Genomic DNA, 24,054 nt, shown 5'->3' on the forward strand with positions numbered 1-24,054 from the left:
GCACTAAATTGATGACCAATAATGACCTTGTTTACCAGTTCTTTTATAGTTGCTGAGCAAGCAGTTAAGCTCCGAGAGCGCCACCAATGAGAGTGAGTTCTAAAGCTCAGTCAGGTCACTCTTCCATGGAGGGCTTGAGGAGAAGGCTAGTTTCATAGGTCAGTTTCGTAATTCCAGGTGAGGCCGTTGCAGAACTTCCTGAGGGCAGAGAAATAGAAGAGTCCCTCCACCTCCTAGGAATGTGTGTTTGTTCCCGGAAAAGGCTCCTCCGAAGAATGCAGTAATGAGTTTGGTGTATTATCTGTGGGTGATATTCAGGTTCCTACAACACAGTGGGATTTCTCGTCTGAATTCCTTTTATGCATTAGTCTGCACCGGTGGGCCATAGCTCTGCCTTTAAGTGTTTGGCTCTAATGTATTAACTGTGATTGTGTTGCCTCATTTCTTCCCCTAGACTGTGAACAACGTTAGGGCAAGTACTGCCCCCTCTCATTTGTGGATCACATAGCTCTTAGCACTGGCAGGTGTTAGGATACCGATCTGCCAATTAGAATAATATAGAAACTGATGATATTGCCAGTGTTGAAAATCAGAAATTATTTTCTGGGCTATGTTAGCAGCTTGACTCTCGAGTTTAATCTTATCCGGTAGACATTAATATTCCCCATTCCCATACAAAAGAGGAGGTAGAATCAGAGAGGTTAAGTAATTTGCCAAAGAACACACAGCTACTAAGTGGTAGAGGGTAGAGCTTGGATTTGAACCAGTGCCACTCACACATTTCAGAAACAAGCCTGCGCCTTCTGTTTTACTCAGGTTTATACAGACTTCTTTGCCTTCCTCCTCTCCACTTTCACATCTTTTCACTCCTACCTCCAAATCTGTGTCTGCTCTGTCGAGCTCCAAGCCTGTTCCTTAAGGAAGCTTTCCTAAAGAAATAACAGGGAGCCTTCAGCTTGTTCCAGATTTCACCCTTCTCATCCTCCTCACTTTGGTTCAGTGCAGTTGTTAATTGTCTTGCTTCCTTCCTTAAATTAATAATGAACTATGAAGATAATCTCATCCAAGATTTTCTAGAAAGATACACTCAGCCTTGAGTACTCATTAGTTTTATGGATCAGGGAAGAAATGCCTTGAAATGCCTTTGAAGGATCCTCTTCCATTGGAACTTATAGTTTAAACTGCTGGAGAGGCCATAACAGGAAAAAAAAAACCCTCAAGTTGCTGCCCACCTCCCTGTTTCTGCCCAGATATTCCCCCCTTTCTTCCTGTTACTGTGGGAAAAATGAGCAGGAATCCTATGGCTAACCCTTCACTCGTGCTGTATCCCATCGCTTATTCAAAGGTGGTTCTCCAGTAAGTCTGCTCTGCCCTCCATGGGCAGTGCTTCCTTCTCCATCAGATCAGCAGCATGCAAGCATGCAAGCGTGCTGTAATCTCTCCCATTGTAAAAAACAAAACAAACAAACAAACAAAAATAACCCATATCCAGCTACTACTCCATTTCCCTACTTACCCTTCTTATACCCTGTGGCTTGAGCCAAAAACTGGAGTCATCTTTGTTCTTTACCCCACTTGCACATCCAGTGTCTAAGGAAATCTTCAATTCTTTCTTAAAATATATTCAAAAACTTACCACTTCCTACCATCCACAACTACCAGCCTGTTTCAAGCCATCATCATCTCTTAGCTGATTACTGTAATTCTTACCTGGTTTTCTTGCTTTCATCTTTGAATGATTCTCAAACAGAAGCCAAAATGATCCTTTCAAAACTTCAGTCTAACTTTATCACTCCTCTGCTCAAAACCTTCAGTAGTTTCTGATCTTATTCAGGGTAAAAGCAAAAACCCTTACAAGGCAGGGGCGGCTGGCTACCTCAGTTGGCAGAGTATGGAACTCTTGATCTCAGGGTCATGAGTTTAAGGCCCACATTTGGCCTCAGCACTCAATTTTAAAAAGTAGGGGTGGGGGTGTCTGGTGATTCATTTGGTTGAACACTGGACTCTTGGTTTTAGCTCAGGACGTGCTCTTGGGGTCATGAGAGTACTACTTGATGTTCTCATCCTTTCCCTCTTTCTTTGCCCCTCCTTCTTCCATACATTCTCTCTCTTTCTCTAAAATAAATCTTAGGAATATATATACATATTCTTTAGAGTTTGAATCTCAAATATACAATCTCCATCAAGTACATTTAAATAAATTTGCTAGGGGCACCTGGCTGGCTCAGTCAGTAAAACACGTGACTCAATCTCAGAGTCTTGAGTTTGAGCCCCACATTGGGCATAGAAATTACTTTAAAAAAAACCTTACAAGGTCCTACGTGATCTGGTTCTCCCGGTAACGTCCTAATTTCCTTTCCCATTCCCTCTCACTCACTCCATTCTCAACTACACTTACGATCTTGTTGCTCCTTAAACACGTTTCCACCTCAAGATTTGTGCTCAACGTCCCGTCTGCCTGATTCACTCTTCGCCTGGTACAGGCATGGCTTGCTTACCTGTCTCCTTCAGATTTTCATTCAGCTGTCACCTTTTCAGTGAAGTCTTCACTGGCCACCCAATTAGAATTGTTGAGTTGTAGCCAGGACCCCCACCCCCTCCTTTTTATTGTTACCCCTGCCCCATTGCACTTATCACCAGCTCACACATTGTAAATGCTAGTTGTGTGTGCCTCCAGCCACTGTAAGCTCCCTAAGGACCAGAATATACATGTGTCTTGTCCTTGATCTCCAGGGCCTAGAACAGTCCCTGGAACATAGAAGCCACTCTATAATTATTTATTGAACAAATAAACAAATGAATGGGTCTGGGCCAGCTACTACCTAAGACCTTGCTAATTGTATGAGTTGAGTGTTCCTTGGATTTGTTTGTGAAAAGAATTATCTTTTTGTGCTGTTCTATTTTGGATTTGCGTTTTCTCCGGGTAAAGGGCCGAACTTTGGACCTGTGTTTGAATTCTGGCTCTTTGTTGTGCGGTTTTTACTTTCATTTTTTAACAGAACAGTAAAACTTCCCATTGTAAAGATGCCGTAAAAATTAGAGACAATTTAGTACAAAATTCCACACATGGTAAGGACTCAATGAATGATGAATGAAAGCTTTCTTTTCTTTCTTTTTTTTTTTTTTTAAACTTCTGCTAGGTCACCTACATAACAAATTTTTAGATTTCTCTGTTGGATGAATTTATTTGTTCTTATCACAGCTGCCATATTCCTCTGGATTAACTTTTAGTACAGCCCTCAAGATGAACCAACTCCTTCTCTTTAGAACCGTAACCTCTTCTGATGATTTTGATTTCCGTATCTTCTCTCCTCATTCCCGTAAGCTAAGCCCTTCCCCTTTATCCCACCAAGTGTTGTATAAAATATACATAATGAATTTAAATTAGTTGTTTAAAAAAAAAGTTCGTGACACTTTGGGGTACCCCAAAACTTATGTTAGGGCTTATTGCCTTATAGTACTCTACTATTGTGGTGCACCCTTGCATTGGTTTTGTCTCGAATCATTCATATGATAAGTATTTTTTTTATATGGTAAGTATTTAAATGATTTATTAAAAACCTAATCACTTTTGGGAAGATCTGCATGATCAAGTCTAGACCTTTTCATTTTTATAGAGTGGATATGAAGCAGATGTTAAGTTTTAAAAACAGGTATTAAGGTGAGGTTATCTGTGGCAGGTAACCACGTTCACCTTCAATAGGCCTTTGTGGGAGTAGGCCAAGCTTCATAGGGCTGGATGCGTGTTGCCCTCTGTCAGACTATTAAAGCAGGCTTCACCGCCATGGAACTATAGTGACATCTGCAAAGTCCCACATTCTTTTGAAAGTTCAGGCTTCACTAATGTTTTGGCAAGAAGAAAGTTTGAAGGAGTTAGATGGTTTAAACATATTTTGTCCCTCTCTCACTACCACCTACCACAGGCAAGGCAGCTACCCACTCTGGGAAATAGTTCGGTAATTTTGTAAAAAACTAAATATGCAACTGTCATACAACCCAGCAGTTACCTTCCTGGGCACTTAATCCAGAGAAATGGAAATATGTTCACAAATGTTGTTACTTCATTCATTATAGCCAAAAACTGGCAATAACTCAGATGTCCTTCAGCAGAAGAATGGCTACACAGACTGGGGTCCATCTCCCCACCCCGTGAAACACTAGTCAGTAAGAAAAGGAAACAACTCTCGGGGTGCACATGACTTGGATGAATCTCCAGAGAATTATGCTGAATAAAGGAAAGCTAATCCCAAAAGGTCACATACTAGATGATTTCATTTATGTAACATTCTTGAAATGACAAGAATGGAGACAGATTAGTGATGGCTAGAGATTAAGGAGTAGGGTGAGAGGTTTAAGGGATGTGGGTGTGGCTTTGATAGAGTAATTCTGGGGGTCTTGTGGGGATGGGAATGTTCTGTGTCTTGACTGTATCAGTGTTGATGTTCTGGTTGTGAGATTGTGCTATAGTTTTGGACGGTGTTTTCACAGGAGGAAACAGTAAAGGATATGAGGGGTCTCATTATTTCTTATAAATGCATGTTTTTCTAGATCTCAAAATGAGAAGTTCAATTTTTTAAAAAAGCAACAAACTCTGGATATATGCAACACCATGAGTGAATCCCAGAAGCATTATGTTGAGGGAAAGAAGCTAGACCCAAGATTCCCTGTCCGATTGCATTTATGTGAAATTCTGTAAAAGGCAAATCTGTAATGATAGAAGGCACATAAGTTGCAAGGGGTAGGCAGAGGGCACTGATTGTAAAGGAACACTAGAGAACTTTCTAGATGGAAATGTTCTGTCATAATTATGGTAGGAGCTATACCACTTTATTAAAACTCATCAAACTAAAAACTCCTCAAACTATAAAATTTGTTTATAAATTAGTGAATTTTACTGTAATGAATAATATCTCATTAAATCTAACCAAAACAGGGTTGGAGCAGTGAGCTAGCAGAAGGCTGCTGGAGTATCTTCAGTGATCTTTTAACTTCCTCCACTTTGTCTTAAATGCCACAAGGTGGCGTCAAGCAAATGTTCCTTTCTTTTTACAAAGTGGAGTTATTGGGGGCACCTGGCTCCTCAGTCGGTAGAGGGAGTGACTCTTGATCTCAGGGATTGTGAGTTCAAGCCCCACATAGAGCTTACTTAAAAATAAATAGAATAGAATCTTGCCTTTAATTCTTTAAAGAAAAAAAAAAGATGGATTCCCTAGTGGAAGATGTTCATTTGTAGAAATGACTCTTTTTTGTGGCTATTCTGAGCCAATTTGGTGATAAAGAAAAATACTACTTTTATCTTCACTGTCATTCTCATCTTCTCTCTGTATTTGCTTTTTTTCATACTGAGAGCTGATGTGTTTATATTTTCAGCCTCACTTAGGACACTTTTTCTGGATTTTATTTATTTGATAGAGACAGAGATAACAAGGAAGAGCATGAGCAGGGAGGAGAAGGAGAAGCAAGCTCCCCCCTGAGCAGGGACCCCGATGTGGGGCTCGATCCAAGACCCTGAGATCATGACCTGAGCTGAAGGCACACACTTAACTAACTGCCAGGCGCCCCTAATTCAGGACACCTTTTGCCAGCAAATAAGAACATCACATTTCTTGTAGTTAAACAGTTAACCTAAGTTTCACTTTTTTTTACCAGTTTGTAAGAGAACTAGCTGAGCTGGGAGGTAGTCTACATGTGTCTGCATACAAACTGAGGATTCACCTGCTAGTTGCTATTTGGACTGACAGGACTCCTGCTCTTCCCCCTCAGGGTGGGGTCCAGGGGACTTGGTGTGGCCTCCACCTGGTGTCGTCCACCTGGGTGGAAAGAGCTTCAAGGGCTGTGGGATGAGGACAGTATGTGTGTATTAGTCTAATGGTCAAGGTTGGCTATTTTTTTTTCCTTTTTTAAATATAATTTTATTGTATTTTAAATTCCAGTGTAATTTTTTTTACTTTTCTTCAATTTTTCCTAACCATGAATTGAACTCCTGTATGCAAAGGCCTGGACTGGTACACTGGGAGGTGTAAAATGTAACCTGTTCCGTGCTGTGAGTGGTTAATTTTATGTGTCAGCTGGCCCACAGAGTTCCCAGATAGTTGGTCCAACATTCTGGGTGTTTGTGTGAGGTGTTTCGGGGTGAGTTTAACATTTAACTCGATAGACCAAGTAAGACAGATTGATCTCCCTAATACGGGTGGGCTTTATCCAATCAAAGGCATAAGTAGAACACATCTTCCTCCAAATAAGAAGGAATTCCTCCTCCCTGACTGCTTTCAAACTGAAACATCAACTCTTCTTGAGTCTTAAGCCTGCTGGTCTTTGGACCAGAACCACATCCTCGGCTCTCTGGTTCATGGGCCTTCGGGCTTGGACTTGGATTTACATCATTCCCTCTTCTGGGTCTCCAGCTTGCCAGCTGCAGCTCTTGGGACTTCCTGTCCTCCATAATCATGACCCAATTCCTTATAATAAGTCTTTTTGTAAATACGTATGTATATATTTTTTCATGTGTACATATGCACTATATGTGTGAATATATACACTATTGATTCTGTTTCTCTGGAGAACTCTAATACACATGCCCTCAAGGACTTTAACACATAAAAAGAAGATAGGACCAAGAAAAGATCTGCAAATATTCACAAATAAACAGTTTAGGAATATGAGTTCTGGAGTCAGACCAGCAGACTTGGGTTCCAATTGTGGCTCCTCTCATCAGTTGTTATCATAGCCCATCACTTGATATCTGAGCCTCCTGTTTCTCATCTTTAAAATGAAGATTCAGGGGTGCCTGTGTGGCTCAGTCAGTTAAGAATCTCCCTTTAGGTTATGATCTCAGGGTCCTGGGATCCAGCCCCACGTGGGGCTCCCTGTTTATCACAGAATCTGCTTCTCTCCTTCAGCCCCTCCTCCCTGCTCATGCTTACGCTCGCACTTGCTCGCTCTCTCGCTCTTTCAAATGAATAAAAAATATTTTTTTAATTAGGTCATGAGGGTGGGGCCCTTAGGATGGGATTGGCACCCTTACAAAAAGAGGAAAAGGCTCAAGATACCTCTCTCTCTCTTTCTGCCACGTGAGGACACAGCAAGAAAGCAGTCATCTGTGACACAAGAAGAGGGTCCTCACCAGACACCAAGTCTGCCTGACTCTTGATCTTGGACTTTCCAGACCCCGAACTATGAAAAACAAGTGTTGTATAAGCCACCCAGTCTTTGGTGTCTTATTACAGTAGCCAAGACTGACTAAGACCCCTAAAAGCCCCAGCATCTCATTTTGACAACTGCAGGAGCTTTACTGTTTTTTCCATATGTTATCTGACAGTGCCTCCTTCAAAACAGTGATATTCTTCTCAAAAATAAAGATGATGGGCAGCCTGGGTGGCTCAGCGGTTTAGCACCTGCCTTCAGCGCAGGGTGTGATCCTGGAGACCCAGGATTGAGTCCCACGTCAGGCTCCCTGCATGGAGCCTGCTTCTCCCTTTGCCTATGTCTCTGCCCCTCTCTCTCTCTCTCTCTCTCAGGAATAAATAAATAAAATCTTTTAAAGAAAATAAATAAAGATGATGATGTCACCCACCTGATAATTTGTGCTATCAAATTGCTCTTAGGATAAAATCAAAATCTTGCCCTCACATTTGGCACTTCCATCAAGCCTCCCTCACTCCTACTGGACTTCTCTTGGTTCTCCCAGGTGTGCTCTGCTGTCCCCCATCCAGGTCTCTCTACCTGTTCCCTCAGTTTATACACCCCTACTCCTTCCCCTAATCCCTACTCATCAAGCCACAGCTTGAGTATCATTTATGGGTCCTTCCCTGATCTCTTGTACTAGTGTAAGTCTCTGCTGTATTCTTCCCTCTTTGTACTTTATTATGAATATTTAATTTCTCTCTTGCTTGTACAAAGTAGATTCTGTGAAGGCAAAAAGTTCATTTCATTAAGTGCTGTTTCACTCACCCCCAGCACCATGTCTAGTATGTGCTAAGTGCTTAGTATTTGTTGGATAGTGAATGGCTGCCTTTCTCAGGAAGACTGTGTGTCAGAGGTACCTTGGTGGCTCAGTTGGTTAGGCGTCTGACTCTTGGTTTCAGCTCAGGTTGTGGTCTCTGGGTGGTGAGGGAACCCCATCTCAGGTATTTAGTGTGGAGTCTGCTTAAGGATTCTCTCTCTCCCTCTGCTCCTCCCTGCTGCCTGCACGCATGCACTCTTACTCTAAAATAAATGAATCTTAAAAAAAAAAAAAAGACTGTCAGTATTGTGTGGGTTTGTATCCAATGTGGTAGTGTGTAGTGCCAGCTAAACAGAAGGATTTATCTTGCATTTTTAATAGTTTTTTTTCCTTTCTTGTGAACTTTTTCAATTTCAGGCCTGCCGGGGGGCACAGACAGCAGCAGCCACAGCTCCCCGAATCAAGAAATTTGCCATCTACCGATGGGACCCAGACAAGACTGGAGATAAACCGCATATGCAGACTTATGAAATTGATTTGAATAAGTGAGTATCTCTGTGAGAGCTAGGTATTTGATAAGTAAAAGGGAACTCTCGATCTGATTCAGGGATATGATTTTCACATCCTTGGAAGGTTTAAAAATAGACCACTCAGTGGCTCTGAAATTTATCATCTCTTTTTCAAAGGAGAATGAAGTAGGTGCCTGATTCAAAAAGATAACCAGGGGTGTCTGGGTGGCTCAGTCAGTTAAGCATCCAACTCTTGGTTTCAGCTCAGGTCTTAATCTCAGAGTTTTGAGTTTAATCCCCATGTTGAGCTACACACTGAGCATGGAGCCTACTTTAAAAAAAAAAAAAGGATAACTAATACCAAGAAGAATAACTTTTGTAAAATACCTTTCCTTTCCCCAAATCAGAGGATGACAGATTTCTAGGAGTACTGGTAAAGCTGGAGAGACTCCAGAAATTCAGCTAGAATGGTGATAGGACAAGATAAGGATGTAGTTAAAATAATAACAAAAATGTGGACTTCTGTATTATTTTTGCTATTTCTGTCCTAATAAAGTACCACAAACGACATGAATTTATTACCTCCCAGTTCTGCAGGTTAGAAGTCTGGTAAACGTTTCATGAGACTAAAATCGAAGTGTCAGCAGGCCATGTGCCTTTGTGGACACCACAGGGAAATCCATTTTCTATTCCTTCAAGCTGTTGGCAGGATTCAGTTCCTGACAGTTGCAAGACTAAGATCCCTATTTTCTTGTTGGCTATAAGCTGAGAGCTAGTCCCAGCTTTTAGAGGCCACTGTGCTCTGTAGCTCATAGTTTCCACCTTCAAAGGCAGCAACAGCAGGTTGAGTCCCCCACCTCTCTCTGAGCCACTCTTCTCTCCCCGGTTTCCACCCTGAAGGATGTCTGCAGGAGCCAAAGGGAGAGAAGAACCTACTGAGCTGGGCTCTTGCCTCCCCACTCCTCCCCTCTCCACCATAACCAGAACTGTTCAATTTTATTTGTCAGTGAATATTTGTCAGTGTTTTTTCTTTTAGACAAAGGCTTCCATGGTGCCAAAAAGAGGTTTAAAAACTACTACTCTCAATGTATTCTTTAACTCTGTATCGACACGTAAATTCTAAGCAGTGGAGTTAGTTGGTCTATGACCTTCTTGTCAAGCAGACAATTACCAAATATTCCGCAACCAAAAATCATTAGTAAAACCCAAAAAGAAATTGTACAAGCCACTTTTTCTGACCATAAATATTCACATTAAAAACAAAAAACTATTTGGAAATTAAAAAGCACTATTTTAAGTAACTACTTCATTAAGGAGTAGTATAGAATATCATTAGCTACTTAGAAAATAAAAGCACTGCAAATTGGAACTTACAGAATGATACTAAAACTGGAAGAGTTAAATTCGTAAGTAGTTTTTAATGATAAAAGATTTAAAGAGGAATTACATGCACTTCCAGTCATAGCATAGCTTTCATCAGACTGTCCCTCCCACAAATAGTAGCTATAAACTCTGGACAAAACAGAAATAATGACCTGCGAGCATAGGAGAATAGCCATCACAGGAGACACTTGGAAGAACAGAATGTTACCGGGTGAATGAACTGGGTTTTGCATGCTTTTACTTGAGGGCAAGCCCCAGTCAATGGGGTGGTACAGGGACAAAAACTCGATAAAACCAGACTTACTAAAAAATTAAAAAAAAAAAAAAAAAAAAAACAGACTTACTAGTGTGAACAGCTAGAAGATACATTGTACGGCCACCACAACAACCAGAAAATTGAAGAAGCTCCTAAAAAATAAACACAAAGGGGGGAGGGGGCCAAATTCTATTTTAAACTGCCCAAGGTGAGAGTTCAGCTCGTTAATTGTTGCTTTTTTTTTTTTTTTTTTTTTTTTTTTTTTAATTGTTGCTTTAAAATAAAATCAGAGGTGCCTGGGTGGCTTTCTTGGTTAAGCAGCCAAGTCTTGATTTCGGTTCAGGTCATGATCTCAGGGTTGTGGGTTTGAGCCCTGCATCAGGCTCCACAGTCTGCACAGAGTGCTTGAGAGTCTCTCTCCCTCTGTCTCCCTGCTCATGGGTGGTTCTCTGTAAATAAATAAAGTCTTTAAAAAAATCAGGGGCATCTGGCTGGCTCAGTCAGTAGAGCATGCAACTCTTGATCTCAGGGTTGTGAGTTCACGCCCCATGTTGGGCATGGAGCCTACTTAAATTAAAAAAGTATTTTAGAGAACCGTACTTTCCAGAGAATAAAATCCAGAGTTTCTATATTATGTTAATCACGAGGTCCAGTGTACAGTCCAGAATCACTAATCATGCAAAGAACTCCGAGATATGACCCAAACTCAAGTGGAAAGATAATCAGTGGAGGCCACCCAGCCTTGAAGCATTCCAGTTGTTGGAATTAGCATATGTGGATTTTAAGTAGTTACACCTGTGTTCACAGATAAAGGAAAGGATGCTCCTGAGATAGGAGATCTCAGCAGGGAAATAGAAACTTAAAATAACCACATGGAAAATCTGGAAGTGAAAAACAGCAATATCTGAAATAGAAAATTCACTGAATAGGCTAACAGCAGGTTGGGAATGACAGTATGAAGACCCTGTGATCCTGAAAATACATTAATAGAAATTATCTGTTCTTAACAAAAAGGTTTTTTAAAAAGAACCTCATTGATCTATAGAACAATATCAAAAGGTCTAATATACGTAATTGGAGTCCTAGAAAGAGTGAAGAAAGAAAACAGGCAAAAATTTTTTGAAGAACTAATGGCCGAGAATTCACCGCAAGCTGTTGAAAGACCTAATTGACATATCTGAAAAGTTTGGTGAATCCCACGCAGGTTAAATACAAGGAAAACTACACCCTGGAACATCATAGTCAAATTTGCTGAAAATCAAAAGGAAAGAGAAAATCCTGAAAGGGGAAAACATGTAACATCCCGGGAAACAATACAAATGATTGTTTACTACTCCTCAGAAATTATAGATGCCAAAAGACAATGAAATGACATCTCTAACTTACTAAAAGAAAACACTATCAACCAGAATTCTGCATTTAGCAAAATAATGAAGATGACATGAAGACATTTTCAGATAACAAAAAATAATTCATAGCCAGAAGACCTGTGCTACATGAAATGCAAGAAGTTATTTAGGCTAAAGAAACTTGGCTCTTGCAAAAGGAGTGAAAAGCACTAATTATGGTAAATTTAAACATTTTTCTTCTTAATTTCATTAAAGTATATATATGACTGTTGAAAGCAAAATTATAATACTGTATTGTGTAACACACAATTAATACAGATGTAATGCCTATGAGAACTAGCATAAGGGCTGGGAATAGGTTGACCTATAAAGTTGGAAGGTCTTATGTGAAATGGTACAATATGAGCTCTAAATAGATCATAAAGTTAAGGATGTACGTTATAATTCTAAAGTAACCAGAGAGAGCTAAAAAGCCAACATATAGATTATGTGGAATTCCAAAAATATTTATTCAACCTAAAAATATTTCCTAGGGGCACCAGGGTGGCTCAATAGTTTGAGCTTCTGACTCTTGGTTTTGGCTCAGGTCGTGATCTCAGGGTCCTGAGATCGAGCCTCATGTTGGGCTCCATATGGGGAGGGGTGTGGGGTCTGCTTGAGGATTTCTCTCCCTCTGCCCCTCCCCTCACACACTCACTTTCTCTTGATAAAATAAATCGTTTTTAAAAAATAAAGAAAAATATTACTTAAAGCAGAAAAGAACAGAAAATAAAATTTTGGGACAAATAGTAAAATGGGAGACCCAAATCCAATCACATCAATAATTATACCATGTAAAGGCACTGAACACTCCCAATTAAACAGCAAAGATTGTCAGAATAGATAAAAAGCAAAACCCAGTTTGATGCTACTTAAAAGAAATGTACTTTAATTATTATTAAAAACAAAATTCAACTAAGTAAGTTTTGAAGATCCTAATTAGTTTTATTTAACCATTCAGAAATCAGAAAACATCCATCCTAGCAGATAGGAGCTCAGTCAGTTAACAATCCAACTCTTGATCTCAGCTCAGGTCTTAATCTAAGGGTTGTGAGTTCAAGCGCCATGTTGGGCTCCACGCTGGGTATGGAGCCTACTTAAAAAAAAGAAAAGAGGGACACGTGGGTGGCTCAGTGTTGAGCGTCTGCCTTTGGCTCAAGGCGTGATCCCAGGGGTTCTGGATCAAGTTCCGCATTGGGTTCCTTGGAGGGAGCCTGCTTCTCCCTCTGCCTGTCTCAGTGTGTCTCTCATGAATAAATAAATCAAATCTTCTAAAAAAAGGAAAAGAAACAAAAGGAGCTGTACAAAATGAAAGACAGACAGGAGTGGGAAGAACAAAAAAGCAGATTGGTTATGGCAAGATCACTTTCCTTTATGGGATGGCAGAGTCAATTAGGCAGATACTCAACTAGCTGATTTCTGATTGACTGGTTTTAAATTCCATTTCTGGAAGAACCAAAACTGCAGTTAAGTTGTCTCAGTTTGATGACATGAGATTGGCATAAGTGACTCCATTTGGGGCCTGTTGTTTTGTTTTTAACAATATAAAGACAGGTTGAAGATAAAAGATATTGGGGCACCTGGGTGGCTCAGTGGTTGAGTGTCTGCATTTGGCTCAGGTCATGATCCCAAGGTCTTGGGGTCAAGTTCCGCATAGGGCTCCCCACAAGGAGCCTGCTTCTCCCTCTGCCTGTGTCTCTGCCTCTCTCTGTGAGCATGAATAAGTAAATAAAATTTTTAAGAAGGAGAGAGGAAGAAGGGAAAGAAGCATCCATGCAAACTGCACTAAGCATAAGAAAGTGGCAGGACGGGCAGCCCGGGTGGCTCAGCGGTTTAGTGCCACCTTCAGCCTAGGGCGTGATCCTGGGGTCCCGGGATCGAGTTCTACGTCGGGCTCCCTGCATAGAGCCTGCTTCTCCCTCTGCTGTGTTTCTGCGCCTCTCTCTGTGTCTCTCATGAATAAATAAAATCTTAAAAAAAAAAAAAAAAGTAGAGTGGGTGGGACGCCTGGGTGGCTCAGCGGTTGAGCGTCTGCCTTCAGTTCAGGGCTTGATTCCGGGGTCCCAGGATTGAGTCCCAGTTGTGCTCCCTACAAGGAGCCTGCTTCTTCCTCTGCCTGTGTCTCTGCCTCTCCCTCTGTGTGTCTCATGAATAAATAAATAAATCTTATAAAACAAAAAAGGTAGAGTGGCTATGGTAAAATCAGATGACTTAAAGGCAAAGATTATGCCAGAAATAAGAGGACATTTCAGAATGATAAAGGATCATTTTATCAGGAATGTCTCACAATTGTGTACACTTAATGACCAAGCTTCAAAGTTGGCAGAATTGGAGAATTTCAAGAGTTAAGGAACACATAAACATCTGTAGCTCTTTCAGCAGTGGATAGAACAACTAAAAAGTAAAGACATAATCTGAACATTATCAATCATCTTGATCTAACTAATATTTTTGAAATACCACACCAAATGGTTGCAAAACACATGTATCTCAATAAATTCCAAAAATTTGGAATCTTCTAGAGTGTATTCTCTGACCATAATGGGATTCAACTAGAAAGCAGTAACAGATAACCCATGCATCAAAGCAGAAACCATGAGGGAAACGAAAATGTATATTGAACTAAATGATAATGAAAATAGAGCATTTAAAATATACAAGATGCATCTAAAGCAGTGCTTAGAGGAAAATTTGTAGCTTCAGAGGCTTGTACTTTAAAAAAAAAAAAAGAAAGGTTTTAAATCAGCTATCTAAGCCACCTTAAAAATGTAGAAAAGGGGATCCCTGGGTGGCACAGCGGTTTGGCGCCTGCCTTTGGCCCAGGGCGCGATCCTGGAGACCCGGGATCGAATCCCATATCAGGCTCCCGATGCATGGAGCCTGCTTCTCCCTCTGCCTGTGTCTCTGCCTCTCTCTCTCTCTCTCTCTCTGTGACTATCATAAGTAAATAAATAAAAATTAAAAAAAAAAAAACATTAAAAAAAAAATGTAGAAAAGAGCAAAATAAACTCAAAGTAAGTAGAAGGAAAAATAATAAGCACAACAGTGGGTCATGAGGAAGAGATAAATAGAGAAAACAACCAGTTGTTTCTCTGAAAATATTTTTATTTATTTTTTATTTTATTTTAAAGATTTATTTATTTATGATAGACATAGAGAGAGAGGCAGAGACACAGGAGGAGGGAGAAGCAGGCTCCATGCCCGGAGCCCGACGTGGGACTCGATCCTGGGTCTCCAGGATCGCGCCCTGGGCCAAAGTTAGGCGCTAAACCGCTAAGCCACCCAGGGATCCCCTGAAAATATTTTTTTTTAAATTTTTATTTATTTATGATAGTCACACAGAGAGAGAGAGAGAGAGGCAGAGACATAGGCAGAGGGAGAAGCAGGCTCCATGCACCAGGAGCCTGATGTGGGATTCGATCCCAGGTCTCCAAGATCGTGCCCTGGGCCAAAGGCAGGCGCCAAACCGCTGCGCCAACCAAGGATCCCTGAAAATATTTTTTTAAAAATTTGGTCATCTTCTAGCCAGACTGGTCAAAAATTAGAAGAAAAACAAAATCCTAGTAGCAAAACAGAAAGAATGGATATCAGTATGGATCCTGTAGATATTCAAATGATACTAAAAGTAGGGGCATCTGGCTGGCTCAGTAGGAAGGGCATGCAACTCTTTTGTTCTCAGAATCATGAATTCAAGCCCCCCATTGGGCATAGAGTTTACTTAAATAAAGAAAACTTTTTTAAAAATGATACTAAAAGTGTATTATAAATGACTTTATGGGAGTGAATTCAATAATTTTGATGAAGTGGACAAATTCCTTGAAAAATATAACTACCAGACTGACATAAAGATGAAATAGAAAAGATGAATAGTGCTGTGTTGGCTATAGGTAGATGTATTATCAAAAACCTTTTCACATGGGATCCCTGGGTGGCGCAGCGGTTTGGCACACCTGCCTTTGGCCCGGGGCTGATCCTGGAGACCTGGGATCAAATCCCACGTCAGGCTCCTGGTGCATGGAGCCTGCTTCTCCCTGTGCCTGTGTCTCTGCCTCTCTCTCTCTCTCTGTGACTATCATAAATACGTACATACATACATACATACCTTTTCACAAAGAAAGCTCCAGGCCCAGGTGGCTTCACTGATGAATCATATCAAACAATTAAGAAAAATGGAACACCAGTATAAGATCCTTTCAGAAAATAAACAAGGAATAATCACTTCCCAGTTCATTTTAGGAGGCCATCAAAACCTGATTCCAAAATCTAACAAACACATTACAAAAAGAAAAGTTATAGATTGGTATCTTTTTGAACACAGACACAAAAATTCTCAAGAAAATTTCAGCAGATCAAATATAACTGTAAAAAGGATGATGCCTTCCTAACCAAGTTTGAGTTTGTCCCAGAGATGTAAAGTTGGTTTAACATTGGTGAATCAGTGTAATTCACCATAACAGGATAAAGGAGAAAACCTGTAACTTGCAAAATAGAAAAAGAGGGGAACTTCCTCAACCAGATAAAGAGAATCTCTGGAAAAACCTATGAGTTCACAGCACACTTAATTGTGAAATAGTTGGTGCTTTGCCCGTAAGGAACAAAGCAAGGACGTCCACTCCTGGCTTTGTTCAGGATGATGCTGCTAGACATTATAACAAGTATCTTAAAGGCAAGTATAAAAGAAAGCATGAAGTTTGGAAAGGAGGAAATAAAACTGTACCTAGTCACAAATAATACTATCACTGACTTAGAAAATTCCCAAGCATCTACAGAACTACAAGAACCTAAGTAAATTTAGCAAGGTTGCACAATAGAAGGTCAATATGCAAAAAGGCTTTTTGTTTTGTTTTGTTTTGTTTTTTTGTTTTAACTAGCATTAACCGGAATTTTACTGCAGGCTCTAACCAACGACATTAAGCAAAAGGAAAAATAGGAAACTAAAGATCCTCTATGAAGAGGATCTATATGGCCCTATATATAGAAAATCTTAACAAACCCACACCAGAAAACTAGAACTAAAATTAGTTTAGTGAGGACATAGGATACAAGACCAGTATAGAAAACTCAGCTATATTTCTGTGTACTAACAGTGAACAACCCAGTAAGAAACTGTTTCCACTTATAATAACATCAAAAAGATTAAAATACTTAGGAGCCATTAACAAAAAAATGCAAGGCTTGTACACTGAGAACTATAAAACTTTGTTGAAATGAAATTAAAGACCTAAATAAATGGAAAGACATCCCATATTTGTAGTTGACTTTTTTTTTTTTTTTTTTTTTTTTTTTTTTTGAGTAATCTCTACACTCAGCGTGGGGTTCCAGCTCACAACCCTGAGACTAAGTCTACTGACTGAGCCAGTCAGGCACCCCTGGAAGGCAATATTTTTAAGGTGGCAATATGCCCCCAGACTTACAAATTCAACACAATCACTGTCAAAAGCCCAGCAGTTGTTTTTATAGAAATTGACAAGCAGATCCTAAAATTCATATGACAATCTCATGCAAGGGACACAGCCAAAACAACTTGATTTCTGTGTACAGAAAACATTTGCAGCCTTGTGTGTAATAGAGAATTTAAGCACCAACTGTCCTTCCATAGGAAAACGGTAGGCAGTGACAGTCCTTTGATTAACAAAGAAGATTGTTGTCATTTAAAATATGCCAGGACAAGAATAGACAGACCATTAGAATATTTAAAAGTTCCAAAATAGACTACACTTTAATGAAATTCTAACATGGAATGCCAGAAGTAAGTATCACAAATCAGAAGCAAAAGTAGGTTTAGTCAGTGATTTGAGGCAATTAACAGTTTTTACAATTTGAGGGGGAATACTTTAAAAACAAAAAGTAGGGGCGTCTGGGTGGCTCAGTTGGTTGAGCATCTGACTTGGGTTTCAGCTCAGGTCATGATCTCAGGGTCCTGGAATGGAGTACGGAGTTGGGCTCTACACTGGACATGGGGCCTGGCGTTCTCCCTCTCCCTCTGCCCCCTCCTTTTTAAAAAAAATGATATATAATATGTAATAAAAAATTTTAGGGGATCCCTGGGTGGCGCAGCGGTTTAGCGCCTGCCTTTGGCCCAGGGCGCGATCCTGGAGACCCGGGATCGAATCCCACGTTGGGCTTCCGGTGCATGGAGCCTGCTTCTCCCTCTCCCTGTGTCTCTGCCTCTCTCTCTCTCTCTCTCTGTGTGACTATCATAAATAAATTAAAAAAAAAAAAAATTTTTTTAAAAATAAAAAATTTTAAAGATGTAAAAACTTAGAAATTTCTAAGTATTCATGAAACCTCAGAAAGGAGTGTGGTCTTTTTAGATTTAACAGTGATAATATCGTAAGAGGAAAAGGTGATCAGTTTGACACCTTTAAAGCACATTGAAGCATTTAAATCTGTGCGTTTTAAAAATTCCATTACCCAAATTAGAAGTTAGATAGCCAGTTGCTGCTTAAAGGCTGCCAATGAGGGAGGGGCAGGGTTAGCATCAGATATAATAGATTTGTGGTATATATTTTGGTCTTGTCCGGGGTTTCCAGCTCCTAAAACCCATGTAATCCTAAGTGTTCAGAGCTATAGGGTCATCTTTTGTTATAAGACTTTGGTTTTGCTCCCAGTTCCTGAAATAGCTCCAGATATATAATAAAGGTAAAAGCAAGTTACCTTTTGTTATTGTTATCTTTTGTTATTCATAACAAGCCCCTTTCAGCCGTCAGTTTATGTTAATGACATGATTTTTAGAAATCTAGATAACTGGCAGGAACCAACCCTGTGTTTAGAGAGTTAGAACACAAAGCCCTGCCCCTTGACCTAGGAGGCAAGAGAGGTTAGAGGTCGAATCACTTAAGCCAACAGCCAGTTTGTAATCAGTTGTGCCTACACACTGAAGACTCCATAAAATCCCTGGAATGTGTGGGGTTCAGAGAGCTTGGGTGGGTGAACCCCTGGAGGTGCAGTGAGAAGACATGGCCCTGTTCCCCCTTCCCTTGCCCTGTGCATCTCTTCCATTTGCCTGTTCTACTAAATCAGTAGATTTAGTAACTTACAGTCTAGTAAGTTAACTATTTCTCTGAATTCTGTGAGCCACTCTAGCAATTACCAAACCTAAGAAGGGGATTATGAGAATGTGATTTATAGCCAGTCATCTAAGAGCACAGGTGACAACCCAAACTTGCAGCCTGAGGAGGGTGTGGCAGTCAGTGGGACCTGTGGCATGTGGTGCTGTCTCTAACACCACAGATTGGTTACAATGTAGGACACCTAGCTGGTGTTGAAAGTACAGGTTTGGTGACCAGGAATATTGAGAGTGAGAAGGTGAAAGGTTCACAGCTTTTAAAAAATGCGCTTTAAAAAACATTCCCCCCCCAAAAAAAAAACATTCCCAAGATCTCAAACAAAGAGGCAAAGACCATGGATGGACTGTCTCTAGCAGTAGTCAACTAGAAGGAACAGGCCACGCAGGTGTGGATGTTCATCTGCTCTCTGGTGCACCTCCAGCACCCAGAATGGGACCTGGCACAGAGCAGATTTTGAATAAACCATGAGTGAAGAAAAATCACTGACTTGATGACAAATATTCAGCCACCTCGATTTTCAGAGATCTCAGATAAAACACTGACAATGGTAGTAGTTCTCCCTTCTCAAACTAGGAGAGGTTTTTAAAGGTCTCGGCTCCCAGTGTTAGCAGAGATAGGGCTGAGAGGTATTTGTACATTGCTGATAGAAGTACAGATAACGCGGTGTGTTAACTAATCTCGTGATGATCATTTCACAACATAAACACTCCAGATTCTGTGCCACACTTTCGTGCTGTACACCTTAAATTTGCACATTGTCAATTATATCTCAGTAAAGCTAGAAAAAAAACCTAGATAATGCTAAAGGATATTTGGGGAGGGGGATATGTTTTTTTTTGTGGGGGGAGATATGTTTCTAAATGCCATGCATAGAAAAGTACTGAGAGGCCCAGAGCAGCAGCCAAGAAATAGGTTTGTTGAGTGCTTGTCTGTGTACCAGATGCCATGAAAATCGCAGTTTTATTTCATCTTTGTAATAATCCTGTGACATAAATATTAGTTCCATTTTATAGGTCAAGAAAGAGGCTCAGAGAGCGAACGAGTCCATAGAGCTGCACTCTGCATGATGATGATCATGGTTAAACTAAATATGTGGCAGACACTCCCCCTTCATCTTCCCGTGTGTTAATTCACCTGCAGTAGTCCCATGAGATGTAGGTACTGCTCTCTGCTTTGTGGGTGAGGAGCTGAAGCCGGGGTTTGCCAAGAACCTAGGAAGCGTCCAAGCCAGGACTCAGACCAGGCTCCCTGCCACCAGGCCTGCGCTCCAGCTTCCAAGCCAGTGCTACTGCCCTTCCTCCCACCTGCTGCACCCACACACATGGACACTCACAGCGCTTAGGAGTGGGGGACTGTCTCTACCCCTGTAGCTTTCCTTTTCCTAGAAATGTATATGCAGTGTGACTCCGCAGTGCTTAGAATGTGTAAGGATAACATAAAAACAGAAGTACAGAAAAAAATTCTGAGTGTGCCCTGAGAAAGCCAAATGGGTTAGAAGAGCAGCTGACATATGCAGATGTCTCAGGTCTTATTACAACAAAGGGCAGGAAGATTGAACATCCCGTCAATATGACCGGAGTGTTTTGTTGTTTTTGGTCAGATGTGGTCCTATGGTGTTGGATGCTTTAATCAAGATTAAGAATGAAATTGACTCTACCTTGACCTTCCGAAGATCATGCAGAGAAGGTAAGCATTTCCTTCCTTGTTAAACTTTAGACACTTAGGCTCTGGTTCCGCGGCCGGCCTGCCTGCCACAGCTGAGCTGGCGGTCTGCCAGGAGACCAGGTGTTGCACTTCCTTTCCTTGGGTAAATGCGCCTAAAACTCCCAAGTGTAGTACAGGTTCTGTACATTTCTGAGTTTTCTTCCCATCGGGAATCATATGTAGCCTGGTTCCTGCATCTGGCGTGAGCTGCCCACCCCTCAGGCATTAACTCCCATCTGCTAGCAGGACGCAGCCCATCTCTGCACCACTGCTGAGCTCATTCACTGGGGACAGCAGTGGAGTTTCTAGTCAGTGCTTGTGCACATTAACCCTTGTCCAGCAAGGGGGCACAGGTGTGCCGCTGCCAGCTCCCAGCATTACGAGTGTACACGTATATAAAGTATCTGCTCAGTAGGAATGTTCTAGGCAGGAACAGTCTCCCCACAGTAAGAGCTGTTATGCTAGAAAAATATAATTACTAATGAAAGTCTAACAGTGATACAGTTTTTTAATATAAATTTAAATAAAGTGAGTTGATACTAAGAAAACTCATAAATAGGGCAGCCCAGTGGAGCAGTGGTTTAGTGCTGCCTTCAGCCCAGGGCATGATCCTGGAGACCTGGGATCGAGTCCCACGTCCGGCTCCCTGCCTAGAGCCTGCTTCTCCCTCTGCCTATATCTCTGCCCCTGTCTCTCTCTCTCTTTCTGTGTGTTTCTCATGAATAAATAAATAAAATCTTAAAAAAAAAGAAAAAGAAAACTCCTAGATAATCATTTAGCAGTCCTCAGACATGGGAAAAAAATCACAGAGGATTATCACAAGGGCTGACTGGTCCTGACGGCCGTAGAGCACAGTCAGTGGACCTTAGGCCCAGGGAGGTTAAGGGACTTCCAAAAAAACACATAGGTAGTTGGGGAGCCAGGCATCAGCCAGGGTTGTCAGATTCCAGAACCGCACTCAGGCGGTATGCTCTGCTGGCCAGGCTCAGAAAACCTGGGATAAAACCAAAACAGAGAGTAGGTTGGACCCCAACCAGTGATTGAAGCTTCTTCCTAAAATGACCTTCCATAAAAGGAAAAGTCACTATGGATATTGGCCCATTGCTTTTTGTCTTTGTTCGGTACATGTCAAGTATTCCAGCCTTCCTTCTAAGACATCTGCTTTGATTCAGCTAATCATACAGGATGGGATTTAGTGTACCAAATGCTGACAGATATTATAGTAGTTTGGCTGAGTCCTGCTGTTCAGGGAACGCTCTGTGGTAATTAAATACCAACTTTCCCCACGTAAATCCTGGCAACCTAGGAAATATAGATGCTTTTCAGTAACCTTTCTCCGTAAGACTTTGTCAGAGCCAAGAACATATGATGTGGCCCATCTGGACTAAAAAGTATGAGGCAGAGTGATACTAATTGCCACTCCTTTCTCTTCCCTTATCGTTTTTTAAGAGAATTTCCTGGGGAGCCTTTTTCAGAGAAGATTCATTGGATTTATTTTTTAAATTGCATACCATTTCTTATACAAGCATACTTCTGGTTGGATGCCAGGCACACACAAATATATGGATAGCATTCAGTCTCCTGGGGAACTTCGCGGTATTTGCTAAAAACAGGTCTCTGTGTTGTCTTACACACTTACTAAGATTAGCAGGAGAAGAGAACGCGGTCTTACCAAAGTGATAACCCAGTACAGGTTTCACAACTAATCACATTTCTCTGGTCTGATGATCTTCAAGAAAACAGCTTCAGAGAAATGGGTTCAGATTGCATATTCCTCTTTAAACTCTAAAATATCTAGGAAATTTCCATACACAGCAAATGAGCCCGGGCAAAGAAAAGTGTCATCTTCAGGGTCCTTGGTCAGCACCTAACTTTTGCTTGGTTAGCTTTGCTTTGCTTTCACATTAGTTCATTCTTCTCCCTAGAAAGACAGTGCTCGGGCAGTTTATGTGGGTTTCATGGCCCCCACTGTGCTGCTAGTTTTGATGGAGACTATAGAGTAAGAGTCATATGTGGATAATCCATATCGAGGCCTCAGCCAGAAGATGGCCAAGACTGTTGATTTGCTTTTTGGGTTCTGTCTGTCAGAGTTTGAGTAGTTTGAGTTCAAATAACAGGCAGGGCTGCCTTTTTTTTTTTTTTTTTTTTTTTCTTCTTTTTTTTCTTTTTCTGAAAATGCATGAAGCATGGAGCTAGGGATTGGCGTGGCAACTCTGTGATGCCAACAATGCCCCAGGCCCTTTCTGTCTTCCAGTGCCGTCTGTAGTGTGCAGATTCCAGCCTCAGGGTTGCCTCATGGCTTTTTGGAACTGGTCATTAGATCTCCATCCCAGGCAGGAAGACAGCAGTGGGGCACCTCTGCCACGGGTGTACTCCATGTCAGTGCTGCTCATGATGGTAGGGGAATGAGGGAATGACATTCCAGAAAATGAGTCTGAAGCTGGACTTCCCGAGCCTGGGTACAGAAGCGTTGAATGCCTTCTCTGTCTCAGGCATCTGTGGCTCCTGTGCCATGAACATCAACGGAGGCAACACTCTGGCTTGCACCCGCCGGATCGACACCAACCTCAGCAAAGTCTCCAAAATCTACCCTCTGCCGCATATGTATGTGATAAAGGATCTGGTTCCTGTGAGTTTCTGCCTCCCCTCCCATCCCTCCCCTGCCCCCTCTCTCTCCCATCCCCTCTCTCTCTCCTGACTCTTCCCCACCCCACCTTTTTTTATTTTCAGGGAGAAGGGAAGAGGTGTGTGTGAGGGAAAGATGTGTTATCATTCTTTAGGGCAGGCTTTTTTTCCTGAGTTTAATTGAGGAATTTGAATGGTGGAAGATAAACACACCTGGAAGATTCTCCAGCCCCTCATTGGAGAGGATTGTTTGGGACTAACAGGGACTTTAGAGTTGGAACAGTCCCAGAATCAAAAATTTGGCCATAACTACAAAGAATTCATGTGGAAAATAGCAGTGGGGAAGGCAACAATTGTTACACAGTGTACTTCCACACTGTACTTCCACAGTGTCTGCCTCCCCACTCGTGAGCGCCTTCATGGACCAGGCCTCAGGAGTGGGTAGAGGAGAGATTTCCCAGCCACGATGAACACTGACCATTTCTCCTTCTGTCACTTGCACGGATCCACGCCAAAGAGAGTCCAACTTCTGCTGCTGTGCGATGGGGAAGTGGGCAGCATCCAAGAAATGGGGTGACTGAGAATGCTAGGGAGTGATAGTAGAATCTGACCCTTCTTTTCTTCTTCTTTCCCTTACTCAGGACTTGAGCAACTTCTATGCTCAGTATAAATCCATTGAACCTTATTTGAAGAAGAAGGATGAATCCCAAGAGGGCAAGCAGCAGTATCTGCAGTCCATAGAAGATCGTGAGAAACTGGTCATTAGTCCCCTTTTACTGTCTTGCTTTGAGGAATTCTGTGCAAAGATGCTTGGGAGAAGTGTGGCTTGGGGGGGGGGATGGGGGGGGGGGAGTAGCTGCATGGGACAATGCCGACCATTAATGGAGTGTATGCTGGAAAGGAACCACAAGAGCATCTGTCCAAGGGCTGGACAGCTGTCCTCTCAGGACCAGGGGGTAGTATGAACCCATAAGGGGCCCTCAAGGGGTCAAGGATCCAGAGCATGTCTGCCCCGCCTAGAAGGGCACATGATTACCATGTTGCAGGATGTTTGTTTGTTTCAAGAGAAACTTGTATGCAAAAGATCAGGTCTTGCCAAGTTGGCAGCTCCATTAGAGTGGCTCTTCAACAGTGGGCACATCAAAGACATGCTGGCCATGGGCGCTGGAGCTTCCAT

At 41.6% G+C, this 24,054-nt stretch overlaps 1 protein-coding gene and 1 long non-coding RNA gene across 4 annotated transcripts in view; one reads left to right on the top strand and one right to left on the bottom strand.

Moving 5' to 3' along the window:
- The window catches only part of SDHB (succinate dehydrogenase complex iron sulfur subunit B), a 32,403-nt gene that overhangs the window by 1,009 nt on the left and 7,340 nt on the right, over positions 1-24,054 (top strand). For 2 of the 3 annotated variants that reach the window (XM_077899438.1, XM_077899436.1), the window contains exons 2-5: positions 8,360-8,487; positions 20,149-20,234; positions 22,745-22,881; positions 23,519-23,635. In XM_077899438.1, coding sequence (XP_077755564.1) covers positions 8,360-8,487; positions 20,149-20,234; positions 22,745-22,881; positions 23,519-23,635 — 468 coding nt within the window. Of the gene's footprint in view, positions 1-3,269; positions 3,321-8,359; positions 8,488-20,148; positions 20,235-22,744; positions 22,882-23,518; positions 23,636-24,054 lie in introns of those variants that run through there. The other variant, XM_077899437.1, reaches the window with a different exon arrangement.
- Positions 28-1,905, bottom strand: LOC144314859 (uncharacterized). The gene is made up of 2 exons (XR_013380719.1): positions 1,711-1,905; positions 28-322 (listed from the first exon to the last, which is right to left on the bottom strand). It is a non-coding gene; the product is annotated as an uncharacterized LOC144314859 (long non-coding RNA).

This window comes from Canis aureus, chromosome 5, assembly GCF_053574225.1.
Source record: "Canis aureus isolate CA01 chromosome 5, VMU_Caureus_v.1.0, whole genome shotgun sequence".
Lineage (NCBI taxonomy): Eukaryota > Metazoa > Chordata > Mammalia > Carnivora > Canidae > Canis > Canis aureus.